The following is a 20,430-nucleotide window of genomic DNA, read 5'->3' on the forward strand; positions in this document are numbered from 1 at the left end:
ATGCCTCTATCAGACGTCGACTCTATGCATGAGTGCATCAAGTTTTTGTTATCTGCATGTTTCAGAGACTACAATTGCATCCCAATTAAAGTCAAAGAGCTTATAACTAGAAACCAACTTTATTAGATTTAGAATTTAGAATGTTTCTATCATTCAACAATTTTCAATATTGTAAATTTAAACAGAGGTAGGATCCCTAGCAGCACCAATAGACTCAGATCAACTATCATAACACAGAGTCAACATATTTCAGACTAAATGGACTACTCATATATTCCATTCTCAAATAATGCTACTGCAGTAATCAGTGAGCATATAATAGCAAATGCTGATAATAAAACACCCGTGTTCAACTTGCTGTCCCGACAAATTTCAAGTATGCTGTTTCATCCATAAGAATTTTCAGTTCAGACTCGTCTCTAAGCTTTACTTTAAGAATCCACCCTAGGAAGAAACACCAAAGTAACACAATAATCCTATAAACGACTTCATAGCATGAAACCTTCATCATATGGAGACCGATTAACCAAACTGGGATCACCACCTTCATCGCTTTCAAGTCGCTTGTTCACATCAACCACCTTACCACCCACAGGACAGTAAAGAGAACTAGCAGACTTCACACTCTCGACTGTTCCAAACTCATCTACAGTATTGATCACACAATTCTAGCAATCAATCAAACTTAATCCACCCAATATTTGCTCACCACCACTATCGAATGCTTCTCCAACAGCAGGAAGTGAAACATAAACAATGTCTCCAAGTTGATCCTTTAATACAATACCAATAGGTAGTGAATACAACAAAAAGATAATTACTGGTTAGTGGCATGTCTGTCTAGTGATATAATCCCCCATACTTACAAAAAGATAAAGCACATTTCCGTATGAATAAAGAAAGAACAACCTGCTGCAATCTGATCACTCTCGAGAAACATTTGGCAATGCTACACTAACTGATTTACTACCACACCTTCTACTGCATGCTGGTATAGCTAAAGTTACCAGAAAGTATGTAGTCTCTGTTTGTTATCTATACTAGGATGCCGTAGAGGCAAAGAAGATCGAGTTAGTATACACGATCAGCAACACACTATTGTGCATGAGTCCAAATGCACAAAAACCAGCACATGATTGAGGCAGGGATGATGAGAAAGACAGGCACATGGATAAGGTCATACAACTACTACTCATCTTCATCCAAGACTATTATAAGCACAGCGTATACCTCTGATAGCTGCAGGCCAAAGACAGAAAAATCCACAGGCTTATTCAACAAACCAATGATGATAAAACAACAGAATAAGCCAGTTTACTGATAGATTATGAATACAGAATTTGTCCGTTTTAGCTGATAATAGTTCACTTACACTTGCCATGGTTAAAAGTAGGTATGATTTCTTGTATACATCCACACACTTAGCAACATTTTCTTTTAGACAACCCGATGTAGCCTGACGTGCCATTGACTTCTCATCAAAATTATTAGTTATCATTTCACAAGTGTGCATGAATAAGTTAGGTATACATGTTGAAATTTAATGTCAAGAAGAACACAGTTGGTACAGTAGATCCTCACTTATCCAACCCCCTTTGGGCAAGCCACGTAGGAATAGGGATCGGATAAGTGAAAAGAACGGATAATCAAAGCCTCGGAGTTTCAATCGTACCTCGGAGTTCCAGTCGGCTTTTTGAGTCCCAGTATGTACATGGTCTGAACTTTGAAACATGTACACAATATGCTAGTGCATGATAAAATGATTGAACGAAGACATAATATGTGTACTATATGCAAACTACAATCACCAAACAGTTGAAACTAACCCTAGAAGCCTCTGTATCTTTTGTCGCCATCACTGCACATTGTCACTGTGCTTGCACAAACGAGCTTGTGACATCATTTACGCTGTGAACATGATCAGACATGCAAGGAGTTGATAAGAAAGGGTCGGATAAGAGAGGGTCTACTGTATTTGCAGAAAATCAACAAACTTGTTTAATTAAGCACCATAGCTCCCTAGCGAGAGGGGATAGCATGCAACCTACAAACATCGCTGGTCTATCATATTACTGTTGTATTAAGTTCTATCAACTAGCAACAGTAAAGACAAACAGTGAGTATCCACAAATGGTGGGTTATCACCGGAGGCAAAGGTGATAACCCCAGCTCCAGTGCTTCGAAAAGCCATCTAGCACCATAACCATACATTAAGTAATCTACACCATGATCATGTAATGTCTATATAAAAGAAGTGTGCTCTGTTAATTAAGTTGTAATTCTTTCACAGTCCTGATGCAGGATGTACCTCAACGACCATGACTTCCAGCCGCAATAAATGAAGACATACAGCAGTTGCTTGCCACAAGTATTCTGGTGAACACCCAAAAAGTACAGCATAGGCCATATGTATCTTCAGCAAGTGGACAAATCAGACCAATGCACAACTGTGCAATACACAAGAATGCCATATCACCCAAAAGTAACATACACCATCTAAATAGGCATTTGTGGTTGCATATCACGTGACCATAATATAATCTTAACATAACACAAACAACTCATTTTGCCATCTGTCTAGTACTGTGCTGTTTTTATCCTAACGTACCTCAGAATTCAAATCTATCTGCAAAAATGTGACACTGCCATCATTCAATCCACAGGACTTGTGCCAAATCTAATAACTAAAAACTATAAATCCACTCAATATCACTAATAATAACATTGTGTTGTAGCAAAAATAGCAGGCCTATACCTGAGATGCTTGACTTATGCAGACGACATAACACTATAGTGTCTCCGAGTGTTGCAGGACTACAGCAAATGCTAGATATATGTACCGAGTGTGCAAATGAGCATCACCTGATATACAACACCAAAAAGAGTGTTTTGATTGCATTCAATCAGAGACAATGGAAACACTCTAGTGAATTAGAAGTTTTTCTCAATGGCAATAGATTACCAAACAAGAAGAAAGTAACACATTTGGGTGTTGTCAATGTCTCATGAATGATTACTATATGGTACAGACCACATTCGAGGCAACAAAAAGAAAATTTTACACTGCTGCATGTAAATGCTGTTATTAGCCGACTTGGTGGAAGTTGTTCCAATGATAGACTAAGAGTTTGGATAAAGATCGTGGAGTGTCAAATATTTCCAGTTCTTGCATATGGAAGTTATTTGTTAAACTTCGAAAGAAGTCTAATACAGATGTCTGTAAATATTGCGTATCGCAAAGGTATTCGTCGTGGGCTTGGTATGAGACAAAGAGATTCTATTGTGCAGGGGCATAACGCGACCTCTGGAAATGGGGGGCTAAACTTGATGGTGCTACAGAACACGCCCACTCTTATGGACACGCCCATTTTGTTTCTACGTGGCTGATATGGTAGAATCAGTGGCAGATCCAGACTGCAGTCCACAATTTTATGAACACGAATACAAATAATTGGATGCCCCTGTATTGTGGAAAGAACTCCTAGATTTATTGAGGCATCTGTTAAGATGAGAGCGTTACAAACGTGCTACACAATCAAGAAATGAACTTGTGAAAGGACTAGCATTGCTAAGAGCTACACATAGTTACCCTGGACACGGATTGGATATGGTAGAGAGGGTAATGTTTTTACGTGTAGGTAGAGTGATTTTGTGTGCTAGTTATGTCATCTGTCTGTGCCTGTGATATATGTTGCCCCTATGAGGGAACCAAGATGTGGTGTGATAGAAATAAACTATTTTAGTATAATAATAATTATTATTATAAACTGCAAAGGTGATAATATCTACTGACTACAGTGTCTAGTGGTTTGCTTCCATTACTCTAGATACCAGGGCCAGATCCAGAGAGGGATTTAGGGGGTTAACCCCCTCTTTTCCAATAGGCGTGGTTCAATAATTTCATATAATTTCATTAGAAAAGAGAAAATTAGTAATGCTATAAATAACTGCTACCAGGTGAACCCCCTCTTTCAAAAATTCCTGAATCCGGGCTTTGGATACTGACATGCAATGAAAAGCTATACTGTTGCAATAACAGTAAGAAAAGTAACAAAACACATAATTGTAGCAAAATTGCACATTGCTTGGAAGAGCACAGAACAAATCCTTAGATACACAAACCACGCACGCGCAGCAATCCAAATAGATCTAGACTGCTGCCATCACTGAATCTCATCAGTATGCAATTTGGTTTTTCACGTAGCAAACAGGCTCACCTGAGCATGGTCTGAGATTCCTATGGTTCCAACGCCGCTTTCGTCGACTGTAACCCACTCGTGCTCCTCAGAAAAATATCGTGCTGCGGGCACAACAAACACACAAACATGTCAGTAACAGACATAGAATGCGACCACCTTGCAGAACAGCGAAGTGCTGAAACGCTCGCTCTGAGCTTATTCCTAATAGTTGTTTAGATACTACACAGTAGGACATGTTAATTTTAATGACGTAAATCTCACTACTGGACAGATATCTCCCGATAGTGGATCGAAGCAAACCCAACGAAGTCCAACGCAATTGCACACGCTCGAGTGGAGAACGAAACCTGTGTACAGCTCGAAACGATCGCCGGATAGACGAAAGCATTGCCTAGTAATCCACACGCTATCCCGGATGTCGCAAGATGTCGACTTTATCAAGAGATCCCGTCGGCCAACAGCACCGTCGTAGGCTTGATAGTCACTACCTTTCTGGCAAGTGAACATTACACAAGCAGCACTTTTGTAATTTACTCAGGAGCGTTGATGTTGCTTTAGTGAGAGATCTTCTTCTTGCACGACAGAGTGGAACTCTAGGATTAATTCCAGCTTTCGGATCAGATTATGGGTGGGTGAGAGATAACGTGTACTGCTCAGCTGCTATTTGGGCTCTAGCATTGGCTTACAGGTGAGATGAAACTTAATTAAAAATTAATTTTTGTACGTTTGTTAATTTTTGGTGTTTTATTTGTATTACAGTAATAAAATATCTAAGTTAGGCCTACTACATGTACTAAAACTTGATCTCAAAGTTGAGCTATCTAAAATAACTTCAACCATAGAATTTTTACGAGGAAGTAGAAACATTTATGGAATTACTCAAATTGCATTGTGTACTCACTTGTCACTGTCGACTTTTCTACATTGTCTTTGAGCACTCTAATACATTTGTTGTCAAATTTACCTATAATTGTTTGTTTTTCTATTGGACTTTTTTTATTATTTGTTTTATCAAAAAAATTTTCCTAAACTCTGTCTTGAACATTAGAATTGTAACTTTGAGATAATGAACTAATATGGACTTATTTAATTAAGGTTGGACAGCCAGTAAAATTACTATCGATATCAAGCACAATAATTGTCTTGAACTTACTACTATAGCAGTCCTCTAATAAGAGGTCATTAATTAAAACACACTGTAAATGAGCTTATGTTGTTGACAGGCGAATCGATGATGACAAAGGCAGAACATATGAACTGGAACAAAGTGCTGTTAAATGCATGAGAGGCATCTTGTTTTGCTACATGCAGCAATCACACAAAGTAAGAATAATAAACATTTAGAAACTGTCAACTCCACATGATTGAGACTCAATTAGTTACTAATCAGGATTGTTGGATTATGGGAAGCATTGTTGGGAACCGATTTTTAATACAAATGTTGATGGTTAAATGGGATAAATCTCCTGGTAATTCTTCTCGGTCCATTGATAGACGTACACCAGTGGGCTTTGGTTACCGAGGTTGATCTATGCTTAACACTGCCCACTGCTGGGCATGCAGGACAGCAGCCTGCCATTGTCACCTGACAGCACAAAGAACTCGCTGTCGCCTGGCAGCTGCCACCATACCTAACTAGAGCCGCGTCCCCAGAAATACCACCAGTTGTCAAGGGTACGGCCATACCCTGACGGGCTGTCGCTTGTTCTCTTGCCTTGGTAGGGCCGCCCCCATCTATTGCATTATATCCATACTGTATATTCAACATTACACTACCACAGCTAACATATGATGGTATTAACTAAAGAACATTCCTCGGGCGGGTGGGCGAGGAGAAACAAACACTACTACGAGTCAACTAGTCCTACCCACCAAAAATCATGTCACTATGTAGTGTCACAAACTCCTGTACACTCTCCCTGCAATCAAATGCAGTCGTCGTATTAACGTCTAGTTAGCTCTGCTATAGTCCATTAATTGGAATGCTGACCTTTTCAGACTTGGCAGTTCATTAATTATGAGTATTATAGTTCTATCAGAATTCTCTTAATTAGAGTACACGAGGCACTTGATGTGCTGAAACTGAGTTAGAGGAGGTGTCCCCTAGTATGTAAACATCTCACTTTGTTATTGGCATCTTGGTTGGCATCTGTCATACCAAAATGAACATTCTGGGTGTTGATAGTCAGTGGCAGCACTAGATAAGCAGTACTGGATTTGGTGAAGGTGCATCAGGTGCATGTAACCCCCTCAGAGTTTGTAATTTTGAAAGGTGTAGATATTGTAACTTTGAAGTGACATACCGCATTAGGATTTTCTTGCAGAACAGAAATATACGGTCATAACAAAAATTTGCCGTTACACAGTGTACTAGCTAATGCAGGTGATGTACTAGCTAATGCAGGTGATGTACTAGCTAATGCAGGTGATCATGAATTTGACTGCACACTGCATGAGACTACTAATTTAAATGTGTTTTCATGGAGTAGCTAGGTGTCTGCTTATGGAGGCTCTATATTAATTATATATACCTACAAATGCAGACATGCATGCATGCATGCATTTATTCTTCTTTTAAGAAATTGGAATGTGACAGGCTGCAGCCCTTCCCGAACATAGCAAGTAACTAGACACAGCACACAAAATCTAGTCAAAGCTTTATGCAGCTCATGCAGTATCAAAGAAAATCTATAAGACTTATTAGACACACCCAGCTATGATCGGGTTTTTTGGGCAACTTGGAAACATGCCAGTGTGTGCCCTTAATTAATACATTTAATGCAAGTGGAGTCTATGTCTTACGATGATTGTGAAACTTAAGTAACCGCATGTGATTGTACAGTAGGCTTACTCAGAAATTGTCTGGCTTTTCATAAACCTCATAGTTTTAGGTGATTCTTCTTGTGACGTACCATATTTTCCTAAAGAGAGTTCATGGACAGCAGAATATTTTTGAGCACTATTATTATGCATGAGACCATACTATTTTGATTGCAGTGTTCATGGGCTTCTATTCAAGCGTTGGGCACAATTTGTAAACATGTGGTACACTTTCTGTACTTTAGCCTGACATGGCTTTCTATGGAACACTCAGTCTCTCTAAGAGACTTTGGTTCTGTGTAGAAGTGGATCAGGATATCAGACAACCAGACTTACAGAGTGTGAGTTTATCTGGCCTGAATTGCAAGACTACCTTTACGTGCTGGTATACTGCTAGAATATTTTATATTACGAAGTTCTATTAAATGCTAGTGCAGTATCAGTAGAGTTGATGAAATCAATGTAATGATTTATGGTACTTCGTCTGACCAGTCACTTTAGTCTTAGAAGGAGAACGATACATTGTATCTAGCCACATGTGAGGTAATTTGATCAGTTTACCACCAGTCAAGGACTTTTTAGCCGCAGCTGCTCAGAATATGAACTCCAAGCTTTTCATATACAGCTGGATGGTGAAATGCCAGGTTTTGCTGCAAATAGAGATACACTTGAAATTTTCTGAAAAAATTGACCATGGACTTTGTTTTGCAATGATGGGCATGCACTGTTCAGGATATAGCATGCATGCTCTTGGTAACAAGTGTAGAGTGCAACAGTTCATCAGCCATCTGGGGTTTCTCAAGACCTGTATGAGCAGCAACACAGGAGGAAGCATCATGCTTGAATGGCATAATGCTGCTCCAGGTTTACTAGCATGTCTCATGTGATGCTGCTGCTGTCATGAAAGAACTTGCAAGACAATCTACTGTGCTTCAACTGATTGAGTTTGTTAGCACAATGGTTTATTTGTTGATAGTAATGTGAGCATCTGCTTTAAACACATACATACGGTATAACCTGTTATTTCTGAGGTCTTAAATTACTGCGATTTGAGAATTTAGACAAAAGTTTTAATTACTGCAAATTGAAATTTCTGCATTCCAACCAGGAAGACAATTACTGGTACACTCATGTATTATGTGTTGGAACAGTGACATTCTGGGACTCCAAGGATAGGCTTAATTAAATGTCTACGAATTTTATTTGTGCACTATGTGATTTTTTGCAGAATTCGCAGAAATATCATGATTTCAGAAATAACCAGTTATATTACGGTATATAAGAAAGTGCCAATAATCGTATTGGTTATTGGATGTTGGCCAGTATAGCGAGTATCTGAATGTATTGTAATCAGTTTGGTTGCAGCTGATAATACAGATAACTCACTGTTGTCCCACACACATCTTGTGGATGCGTAAAAGTGTGGTTGGCGTGTGAGATGCACGTGGTGATGATTGTGGAGTTGAAGAAGGGATTTTATCTGGGAGCATGTTCACTTGAGAGAGGACACGCAATTTACTGTCTGCAATGTTTGCAGTAGTGTTTTCTTGTGGCAGCACACATAGTAAGAATAAATGGCCACCAACAATACCAAAAATGTGAGTTGACGCTAATTAACTTGTCAACATTGCTAATGAAATATCGATTGGCTTTCAGTATCGGCCTCTATTGGTCTAGATTACCAGTTATCGGAAATAAGTACAATTGCCTTATCAGTGCAACCTTACGTTTTTACTATGTATGGCGTAGTCTCATCTAAACTCTTGTAGGTGCTCCAAAGCTGTTTGACTCGCCCTCTCCCTTCCCATGTAGACAACTGTCATGATGGTTGTAGATCTAACATCACTTTGGTTCCAGGTTGAGCGTTTCAAGGCACTTCAATCATCTAAAGATTCTCTTCACTGTCGGTTTCATCATATTACTGGTGATGCCAGCCATGATGATGAAGACTATGGTCACCTTCAGGTAATAAGCTGTATTAAAGATTACTTTGTGATGAACAACGTTGGGTTGTTGAAATAGATTGATGCTACGTCGTTGTTCCTCTTGTTCTTGTCTCAAATGACGACTTCAGGGTTGCAGGTTATTGCAAATTGCATATTACTGTGGCTGTCTGTATATTTGAATGGTCTGTAATTTGATTGTGGCCATGTAAACTATGAAATCGTTTGACAAATTTAAAAAATATACTTGGGAAAGTTTGTTGCATTACCATTATGGGTGACTACTTGTATATACTGTCTTGATACAGTAATTTGTTGAGGTATTGTGTGTGAGTTTTATGTATTTGTTTGCAATTTGGCTGTCAAATTTGTTTATTTGTTAACATGGCAAACCGTGTGATTTTCATAATACAACATTCATATAGCATCTAATCCGCAGTCACAGGCCTGTACACAGAGGGGGTTCGAGGAGTTCATACGAACCCCTGCTTGCAGCAGGTAGAGGTCCAGTTGTCGGCTACGGGAAGTAAAAAGTGAAATACAAGGACAGGAATATTATTGAGATATGAGGTCTGCATGATGGCAACAAACCTTTTTTATTATCTCTGCATATGACAAAAGCACAGAGCATATTATCTATACTTGCATCATCTGATGCGGCAACTTTGAATGGGTTAACTTTTATACTGACAGAAACCCCAAGACAAATCCTGCATACGAGCCTGAGGCACAATGGAGCTTGAAGCTAAAGATGTAGTAAATGTAGATTCACATAATGATTAAACATAATGGACCATCAATGACATTGTGTGTTACTGCTTAGAGGATTGATTAAACTTCTGAAAACATATGTGACTTTGAATGACTGAGGTTTTCTGAAATATATACCACAGTGGTTCACAGTTTGAATTGAACATAATTTAAGTGCAAAAGAATTCAACTGCATTAGATTGTTTTATCTCTACAATTGATTTTATTATACAAAGAAAACTACACATGCTAATGCAAGAAAGCTAATGTGGGAAGTCAGGGCTGAGAGTAGCAGACATCTCACGTCTACCACAGTTCAGACAGTTTTATCAACTCACTCTTGCATTGCACTTTGTACCGTATTACCCCGCAATTTGCTGCATGCCGGTTTATGCCATGGTTTACCAGGGTGCCAGTGTACCCCGGGGTTTAACAGCATGCAGCAAATGCGAGGTAAAATGTGCAACCCAGAATGCATTCATGGTACTCAAGAGCTGCTAGAGAAACACTATTTAGTATGCAACTGCTGCCACTATCATTGTGCTAAGTTGAAGTAGAACTACCAGTACCATTATATACCGTAACGTAAAGCAACTCTAATAACACAGCAAAGTAGAGCAATAAATGTCAGTCATCTTCAACGTCCTCTTCTCCTTCTTCTTCCTCATTTTCTAGTTCCTCCTCGGTGTCAGTAAGGCCAGTATGCTCTTTTAGTAGTAGCGAAAACACCATGCAGTTCCGCCATGATGAACTGAAGAGTGGGCATGCGCTATCAACATCTACTGCCTCGCCTACCCCGAGACTCCCTCGGTCTATACCGGCATGCCGGTTTAGTTACCAGACTGAGTAAGAGTGCTTTTTGGTAAACTTGCTTTTACCGGCATGCAGCAAAATGCGGGGTAATACGGTAGTTGGGCAGACAAGCGCTTTCTCCAATAATCTATGAATTCTGCAGCATTTGGCGCCTTCCTGCTTCATCTGATGATTAGTTGGCTAACATTCTCAAGAATTCTTGCCTTGCTTTCACTATGCTCTGAGGTGCTTGAGGACTAAAAAGTGGGGTGACTTTGGTTTTTTAGCCTCTATGTAGACTGAGTTGGTCGTAGCAGTAATAGTTAGCCTTCTTTCTGTTTTTCCTTTGAGACGCTGCAACTCCAGCCTTTCCAGCAAGGCTAGGAAAAGATTTATGAGCTCCAAGAGTGCATTAAGGAGATTTCATATCAAGTTGACGTCAAACATAACAAAATGACTGGTCAGCATTTTTTGAATCTATGGATGCTACTTGTTTTAAAGCTGACAGCGGTGATGAATGCGAATGCTCTGTAGGCACTCAGACTAAACACCAGCAATAGCTTCATGGGACCAAAAACAGGTCCTCCTCCTGTCTTACAGGTGACATCCTTCTATCCACATCATCAGGTGCACCACAGTTGCAGGTTTCTATCTAGTCTGACAAGTGAATAGAAAACCAAGCCTCTCGCAAGGGATGCAAGCTAAATGAAATAAGGTTGAAGGGCAAAACCTTGTGATATTGCAAATTCCTTTCCCTTGTAGTGAAAGTAATCTTTTGGTATCTCTAGCAGTGGATGAATTTTCAATCAGCTTATGTTACTGAAAAGAGTGGAGCGTGTATGGCAGCCAGTGTTGAAGTGTTGTGGGTCATGCTACATAGTCAGATAGAGTCTTGTCATGGGACAAGGACTCAGTAAGTAATTCACCAATCAAACGAAGGTTTACAACCAGATTGTCAACATGGAAATAAAAGCTTGACAGTGTAGTGGAAGCTCAAGATCTGAATAGATTCTAGAAGCTGTGAGAGCAGCACATGATATAGTAGAGAGGGACAGCATGCCAAAGCCCCCATGTGCACTGGTAGAGAAACTTCCTCTCAAAGTAAGTTTGCATTCCATGACTTAGAACTGGAGAAAATGCTCCTGCATCATAGGGTCATGGAAGGAATCAGCCTGAGCCAGAATGCTGCAACATGCTGTTCGATCCACGATGGACATTCAGCAGTATGTCTTCTGAAGTTTAGATTTTTACCTTTTACGTGGCAAGCTTGTGCGACATTAGTAGCATATTTATCAACAAATAATTGCTTGTTTCAGCTTGTCAAAATGTGACAATTCTTGTGTATATTTGCATAATGTCTAATTTGTAATGTTGGTCTTAGCATTTAGTGTTTTATACGGTGAATACAGGTAATCTGTGGACTAACATCTGATGAGTGCCGTGTATGCATTGATTATAGTTCTGGTTGTGTGTGTGTGTGTGTGTGTGTGTGTGTGTGTGTGTGTGTGTGTGTGTGTGTGTGTGTGTGTGTGTGCTTGTGGTATGATGGCTTAGTTGGTTAGAGAGTCTTCTGTGGAGTGTTCACATCCGGGAACTTGCAGGGTTGCAAGTTCAAGTCATGGTGATGACGAGCTATGGCATAATTTCCTTGGGCAAGAAACTCACACACAAGTGCCTCTCTTGACTCAGGAGTATAAACGAGTACCTGATCATTGACTGGGGTGGCAAAGGCCCTGACTGCGACAAAGTCCATTAGCTACTGGCGTCCAGGTGGGACTTCAGGTGCCCACACCACAGTTGGCGTTGCAGTTGGTGCTTCTGCAAGCACCTGGCCAGGCTCCATGAGATTGCTCAGCACGACCCATAGCTCCTGCATATTGCACAGGAACAGCGCCAACTGGCTGGGGGCATAACCGTAACAAACTGCAGCTCCTTATTTATTTGCCTTGCCTTGCCTTGCATGTGCTTACATGCATTCATGCATATGTTCATAGCCTAGTCCGATATATGATATGGTTTCAGATCATTTATACAATGGATGAGGTGAACTTTATTCAGAATCTTGTCTACTATATTGAAAGAGCATATCGGACTCCAGACTATGGAATGTGGGAACGTGGGAGTAAAGATAACAACAACAGTAGAGAACTGCATGCCAGGTTACTCCACTAGATGTTAAGGTAGAGCTATTGTTGATCGCAAGATGATTTTAGTTCAATCGGAATGGCCAAAGCTGCTCTAGAGGTCATTAATGGTCTAGACTTGTTTGGTTCTGATGGTAATGTTTCATCAACAATTTATGTTGACCCCGATGCACACAACAGAAATCGCATGATCTTGGGAAGTTTGTTGCCACGAGAGTCAAGTTCAAAGGTATATTAATGAAGACCAGGCATGATGTAGCTAAGCTATCAGTTGAGATTTATGTAGGAAACAGATGCGGGATTGCTTGCCATTACTGGATATCCTGCATTTGCTGTGGATGATCGAGAACTGAAGAGTAAAACTGTTGATCGTATTTTGACGAAATTGAAGGTACATTGTGCAACAGTAGCCATGCTTTGAATTTTGAGGTTGCCATAGTTTCATAGGGAGAGTGTGGCTTCAAACGCTTTCTACGGGATGGTCAGTTTACTCCATTGGAAGACAAATCTCGCAAGTATTATGGTCCTGCTGAATTGAGGGTAAATTTAATATAACATAATTGATTATTTAATGGTTATAAATGATAAATTTTATAGCAATTTGATGGCATTGAGTGTGAGTGGCCAATGTTCTTTGTCTACTTGATGCTGGATGGTGAGAGCGATACTTTAGTATTTGGTCATTTGACTGTCATTGTGGTGTGCAGCATTGTTTAAGGGCGACAAACAAACTGCTGATGAGTATCACTCAAAACTCCATTGTCTGATGGTTTCCACTCCACATGGTAGTCTACTGTATTCGTGATTGACAGCGTTTGTAAATGTGACTGCAATCTGTAGGAGTCATACTCCCGCGATATTACATGATTTCTGGTGATTTTGTGGTGGAAGAAAAAGCACAACCTGGAACTCAACCACGTATTCCTGACCCAGAGCAAACATTATTTTTGTGGGGACTATCTCTGTATATTATTGCATACCTGTTGTGTAAGAGTATGCTGTCATTGTCATGAGAGACCTCTAGATACCAATAGATTGTGCTTTATGTTCTGTAGCAGATGAGCTGGTCACAGTAGGAGAACTAGACCCACTAGAGAGACATATCCGGCCAATGTTTAGGACTCATTCAGTCAAACAGCATTCTAGTCTGAAGGTGGTGTAGCATTGTAGCGGTATAGTGTGTTACTTGATTTTTGGATGAATCTGTGTAGACCGCACGTTCAGATGTGATTGTCCAAGTGGCTCTGATAGCAGAAAATTCTCGGTTTGACACATCTTTGCTGTATAGTAGTTGAGTTGCAGATGAATTACATATGTGTATGTTGTATCATGCAGGCTACAGGCCTCGTTAGCTATGTATGGCATTGAAACTCAGACTCTAACACAAGTTGAACCAATCCATGTGCTATCACCAACCTATCTAATTGAAGTTAGTCATAAACATCCTGTAAACAAAATCCATCACATCTGATTGAATTTTTGTTTGCAGTTGTACTCAAAACTTGGAATTAATGAGAAATTAGGTCTCTCTGGGCGTCCTTCTCGACCTGTTGGAGCATTGGGCACAAGCAAGGTTTATCGTATTATGGGAAGGACAATCTCATTTTATCCAATAATTCTAGACCAGAGTGACTTTTACATGTCACATGACATGTCACTTCTTTTGTACAATATCAGGGTAAGCAGTAACAGTTTCTATGTAGGCGTGAAGCATGTGTTGTATTATATTTTTTGCATAGAATATTATAAGCTTCATTCATGAAAACTGGAACATGCAAGGTCGACCAACCGTTGTTTTACTGTTGCGAGAAAATACTTTGAGGTAATTGCTACTAGTTTGATATCTATTTTTGTAAATCATGCAAGTTTCATGTGAGCTTGTATTCTGCAAGAGGGGAGCATTTTTCTGAGGCATTGGAGTTGATGGCTGAGCTGAAGAGAGGCTATTGCAGTGGTGCACGAATTAGGCTTGATAGATTGCAGCCGATGGTGTCAGCTTCTTGCGTGGAACATCTTGACTTCATTGTTGAACGAGATTCGGGGCTAGCAGCTGTGTTAGTGTACTTGGTAAACTCTGGTGTGACTTGGTGACTGTTTAAGCACTGTCACTTCAGGTTTAGTCATGAGATGGACACACCACCATTGATGCGACATCGCAGTCGCTCAAGTTTGTCACATGCTCCTGGTCTCTTTGAACAGGTACTCACATCACAAGTTAAAGCAACCAAAGAGAATGAGTTGATCATTGAGGAGGTGAAAATCTAGTACATAATTAATTACAATAGAAATATTATGTCTGTGTGTGAATGACAGGAGGCAAAAGGGTGGTCAACTGATTGGCTTGTTGATCGACTTCATGTGATGATATTTAAGTTTGTTTTGTATGTTTCAATCATTGAAAGCGTTTCCTCAGGATACCTCGAGTGTGGAAGGTCGCCTAATCATGCTTAAGATTCTTTACTTTCGTGAAGGTGGAGCCTTTGACATAGGACCCTGTAAACAAGATTGTCCACGAGTGTAGTTGACTTTACCTATCTCAGCCTATTGTGTTGTTTACAGCCGAATCTGTTCTTGATGTTGTCGATCAAGTATACAGAGAAGCAGGAGATCTAAAACTGTGGTAAGATGGATTGTCATGCATATGACTCTGTATGTGTACATGTGTGCTGTTGTCTTATTGAATTCGTTGTCTACCTGTCAGGAAATACGTTCGATTGGCTGCTAGTTTATTGAAAAAGCTAGTTGACAGTTTGGCTCCAGCTATATCAACTATGCTTGTCTGTGGGAAGCAGGTAATATGGCATAGTTTGCTTGTAATATAACTGTGTGTGATTTGTTGTTGTACTAGGTGACATTGGGTGTCCCTGGGTTTAAAGAGCATGTTATTTCAGCCCCAATCGGTCCATTTGAAATAAAAGTAATACAATGTATGTTAATTAAGAAATCCGTTTGATAAACCTCTCTTTAGGACATAATGTACAATGAAGTGCAGCAACATTCTATCTACGAAGCTGTACTCCAGCAGGAGGTGTCACTACTTGTTCGATTGTTCAGAATTTGTAATACTGATTTGTCTATTGTTGCGATAAGCTTGTCATATTCTTGTCATCATACATTTCAAGCTCTCCTCAGACATTCGAAGGAATGCTTCGCATTCGAATTGGGTTAGATGTTGTTGTTATGTGCTTTGTTCTTTGTGGATATTGATGTGGACACACTTATTTAGTTGATTTTAATGTGGACACACTTTGTTGCACGTAAATGGGCCCTTTAATGGTAGTTGGCGTACTTCAACCATTTCATTGGCTGCCGTGCCTGTACTGGGTCAGCGTGATGATACCCACTCTCATCGAGGTGAATGACAATCCGTTTCCATTAGTTTAGAAGCGTTCTTGATGCATGGCATTTCTTTGGTGTGTTGAATTGTGTAGTGGCGTCAGGAGCATGTCTGTGGCCCAAACACACAAGAAACAATCCATTGTAGTGATTGAGCCTGCACAAATCCTAGTAGATATCCAAGTCCAAGTTTGTCAATAGCATTTACCTTGCGTAGAATTCATTATGAAAATTTTGTCGCTGGACAAACTATGGAAGACAATGACGTTGTTTCTGTCTATACTGTATGCATTGTACTGTGTGTCTGTATCACTGCTTTGTTTGCATAGGTGGATCCTCCAAGCCATGAAAAATGAGCTGTGTGAAGATGACGAACAAATTGTAAGGTTCTTCCAGGTTGCCATCGAACTAAGACTTACTTGTTCCTTTACAATGATCTCTAATACCATACCAACTGTGTCTAGATAAACTATGCGTATTACATGGTACTTGGACAAATTTGGTGGATTAGTAGATGCAGTTTGCGCATTTTGATGTAAACAACTTGAGCCACTTACTGTTGTTATTTCCATCTACCCATCTGAAATTAGGAGCAGGGTTAATTGCTTATTAATTGAAGCAATTTGTATAGTCCATGAACATCAAGAATGTGAAGTGCTGTGGAAGAGGACACATTTGTGTGTGTGTGTGTGTGTGTGTGTGTGTGTGTGTGTGTGTGCGTGCGTGTGTGCGTGCGTGCGTGTGTGTGTGTGTGTGTGTGTGTGTGTGTGTGTGTGTGTGTGTGTAGACAACAGTATCAGACATTGTTGACTTTGGCAGTGTGCTTGTCTTGTTGGATCTTGCCTGACATTGAAAACTGACTAGCAGCAAATTCTGTCAAAAACTGATACCTTTTCAGGCTTTTGTCTCAACCGTGTTTTTATCAAGTCACATTGGAGGGAGAATACTTAGAAGAGCTTTGTGTAATAGGCACATGCTTCATCTGTCTTTACTGGTCATCAGATTTCTAAATCTCCAAATTGTAAATTGGTTAACCTCAGAACACACACTCATGACCAAACTTGGCACATGCCTGCATGTTTAACAATGTTATATTGTACTACTTTCGTACTGTGTATGGCTATGTTACGTTGGTGGGAGCATGCACACTGATTGTGTGTGTATGTGTGTGTGTGTGTGTGTGTGTGTGTGTGTGTGTGTGTGTGTGTGCATGGACACATGCTGTAGCTGCTTGCTGTTAGTTTACAGTTTGCTCATTATGAATGACAGGAACTGGAGTCGCTGTCACCCAACGCCATCAAGACACTTCTTCACAAAGTTGTTAATCCACAAGAGACAGAGCAGCGAGAAAGGCATTAAATCTGAGCTTGTTGACATCAAAATGGTTACTACCTATATCTCACTAATAGATCGTGGCTGCAGAAACGACAACTGAGTGGAGCTCTAAACAAGGTACCTCCAAACTTCTATGACAAAGGTAAGTGTTAATGCTGTCTATTTACTGCTGATTTCTTCATGTCGTGTGTTTTAGTTTATGCAGTGCTAGAAAAGACAAAGAGAATCCAAGTCGCAGGCAATACACTTGAGCAGGTAATCTAATTTACGTTGCATGTATGCTGTACAACTGCATAGATTTTTGTTCAGCATCCACTCATATATGACATGGCAAGAGGAGACATGACATTTGCTCTCAAAGTAGAAGAGACACTGAAGGATGTGTCTCCACCCGAGTATCGTCAAATTGTTGTCGAAGTGAGGCCTTCATTAACAAATTTACACAGCCGTAGTACTATCTCTGAAATGCTGTCAATAGCTGCTGATTGTAATATCCGTTGCTTTGGAAAGAAATCCTGAGGTGGAGTTTCATCAGAGTGTTGATATTAATGAGGTTGAGCATTATTTGTATTATAATTTGGTTGGAACTTGTGTGTGAACTGCATGATTTGTTGTTTAAGTTGATTTCTAGTGCAGTGGAATTGTTTCTCTCCGAAAATTGTGAATTCAAACATGTCGGGAAGGTAATTTGATTGACAATATTCGATTATGTTTGTTAATATTAAATGTATCAAAGGCTGAAGGTTTAAAATTATTCTTCAACACCCCACCCTTTGACCGTCTCGGGACAACGAGCTACCTTGCTAGAGTTGTGAACAAACAGCTCCTTCTAGGAGGTGTGCATGTAGGTGCAGATGTGGAGTGTGTTGTTCAGTAAAGACTGTCAAAGGCTGTCTACACATTGTTGTAAATTATGATTTGATTTTCTCTATTATTGGCATCAAACAAGCTGTTTATTGAGAAACCCTTCAATTCTCCTGTCTGATTTCAATTTCCCAGTATTTCAACAAGTGTAATACCAGTCGTCAGGCAAGTGTGTGGTTTACATAGACCATAGATTGCTCCAATTTTCCAGCTGCGTTGCAATGATTTACATGTAGCTGTGAAATTGGAATAGATACGTACAGTAGTTCGAGAATGTTTATTAAGTATGGATTTCTAGTATCGTGGATTAGTTAGTATTTGCATTGTCTTTCCACAACCTGTTCATTTCCAGTACTTCTGTTAAAGTCACAATTTTCCGCCAAATTGTCCAGCACATAATTAAAGCACGTGGAATGTACTGTAAACCATGTAGTGCCATAGCATCGTCTTGATTTGCACACTTGCCTATGCATACTTCTTGGCCAGTGATTACCTCTGCCAAGGAGGTTATGTTTTTTGTTCGTTTTTTTTTGTTTGTCTGTTGGCAGGATTACTCAAAAACGTGTTGACAGACGTTGATGAAATTTGGCGGGATGATAGAACTTTGATAGAGAAACATCAGTTAGTTTAGGGACTTAATCTGGATTCGGGTCCCTCTTGAGAGTCGGCTTCTGTAACTAACCTGCGTTGGCGAAGGTTTTTGTGCTCTCCCAGTGCTGTCTTATTTACTTTTACACGTGGAAAGTTCCACAAGTGTTGTATTTCTTGTAATGGATGGATAGTATTGTTGCATGAATCAGGGTACGACATATACGTCATTCATCAATGACAACATTACAAAAGTCACTGTTCCATATTTCCAAGAGAACACAGTTTGTTTGAACGTTACTCAGTTCATCTATTATTGCAAAACTTGCAAAAACCAGTCTTTGCGTGCTAATGCTCGCACAGAGCAACAGTCTATAGCTGTTGCAGTATAGACAGAAGAGTCAATTTTCAAGGCTACAACACTGACAAATACACGTTTACTAACATCACTGTCAACATTTTTTCTCAAATATCTGAAAATGATCTGCTAAATGCATGTAGTGTGAGGATGCAGTTGCATCATCACTATCAAGACACTCTGATAGTGTAATCATAGTCTATAGCAGTAATTTTGTGAGTAAACGTCTATACCTGGAAGGAAGAGAGGGAAATGTAAGGAAATTCACTGCCAGTTTACCAAAGGATCTGGCATCAGAGCCATCGAAATCACCAGAGCACAATCCATGTTCTTGTGAACATTTTTATTTTACTTCATTTCTGTGGAGACAGACTTCTCTGGCAGTGGGCAATTCAAATAATTGGCCATGGTTGGGGACATGGCACCACTGGTGGCAATTACTACTATATGTCAACGTCGGTCAGGTCTTGCTCTCTCTCATCATCTGAAACACTAGAAGTTAGATAAATATAATAGAACAAAAGAACCTACAGATGCATGTTGTATGTTCATCATAGCAAGTATGGAAACCCAATCTCGATAACCACCTTGAGTATTTATAAGTTAAACCATTCCTAATTAGACACACTATTACATTTCATCTGGCCAAAGATACTTGTACCTCCTTTACCGTCTAGTTCCGAGCAAACAAATAGTAAAACTACAATTACAAGTAAGCATTCCTCTTATCTATGCTATCCAGCTCACCATGTCTACAACTACAAATTAATACAGTAGCTTGGCCTCTATAACGCTAATGGTTTCGATTAGATTGATCCATCTCTAGGGTCTGAATATGCACTACTTAGCACTTGGCGACTCATTGCTCGCAAGAGGATGTGGGTGGGCTCGATACCTTCCTGTGGGTGGGCGAGGGTATGTATGGGTTTGGTACCCTAGAGCGGCCAAGCCCTAAAAACGCACCTCTTCTAAATTAGAGAACATGCTAATATCCTTATACTTTGGCCGTTTGTCTAGCTGTTCATCGTTCAATTTCCTATCATGGAAAGACGTCCGCTTTCTGTAGTCTAGTCATCGAGAGTCTACAAGATTCAAAGTACTTTGGTTAAAAAGAAAAAGAAAAACAACGGACTGGGCTACAATTCCAGCAATTCAAATTACCCATTTGCGTGACTCTACCAGATGGTATGACTCATCATCTGATGATAAACTTTGGCGACCTCACGCATGCGTACCAACTTTGCAATTGCAATTTCAGTATTACGTGTTCGTGGGTGTCATGACAGCTTAGACTAAACATT

At 39.9% G+C, this 20,430-nt stretch overlaps 2 protein-coding genes across 2 annotated transcripts; one reads left to right on the plus strand and one right to left on the minus strand.

The window, feature by feature from the left end:
• Positions 1-134: 134 nt before the first annotated feature.
• LOC134178295 (glycine cleavage system H protein-like) lies at positions 135-4,625 on the minus strand. The gene is made up of 5 exons (XM_062645149.1): positions 4,461-4,625; positions 4,218-4,300; positions 710-773; positions 503-646; positions 135-444 (listed from the first exon to the last, which is right to left on the minus strand). The coding sequence occupies exons 1-5, from the start codon at positions 4,585-4,587 to the stop codon at positions 350-352; spliced, it is 513 nt and encodes a 170-aa protein (XP_062501133.1). The 5' UTR covers positions 4,588-4,625; the 3' UTR covers positions 135-349.
• On the plus strand, positions 4,625-18,628 carry LOC134178517 (phosphorylase b kinase regulatory subunit beta-like). The gene is made up of 34 exons (XM_062645390.1): positions 4,625-4,694; positions 4,758-4,887; positions 5,423-5,522; positions 8,877-8,984; positions 9,042-9,101; positions 12,527-12,663; positions 12,718-12,877; positions 12,935-13,039; positions 13,096-13,188; positions 13,246-13,303; positions 13,356-13,433; positions 13,489-13,635; positions 13,704-13,801; positions 13,860-13,912; positions 13,984-14,077; positions 14,138-14,326; positions 14,388-14,470; positions 14,541-14,702; positions 14,763-14,901; positions 14,962-15,006; positions 15,062-15,143; positions 15,208-15,268; positions 15,350-15,440; positions 15,497-15,565; positions 15,617-15,676; positions 15,739-15,812; positions 16,314-16,365; positions 17,254-17,336; positions 17,394-17,461; positions 17,516-17,574; positions 17,629-17,736; positions 17,798-17,872; positions 17,940-18,002; positions 18,056-18,628. Exons 1-34 carry the CDS (start codon positions 4,625-4,627, stop codon positions 18,194-18,196), a joined length of 3,195 nt encoding a protein of 1,064 aa, XP_062501374.1. The 3' UTR covers positions 18,197-18,628.
• Positions 18,629-20,430: the final 1,802 nt, after the last annotated feature.

The sequence above is a fragment of the Corticium candelabrum genome, chromosome 4 (genome assembly GCF_963422355.1).
Source record: "Corticium candelabrum chromosome 4, ooCorCand1.1, whole genome shotgun sequence".
In the NCBI taxonomy this organism is placed as follows: domain Eukaryota; kingdom Metazoa; phylum Porifera; class Homoscleromorpha; order Homosclerophorida; family Plakinidae; genus Corticium; species Corticium candelabrum.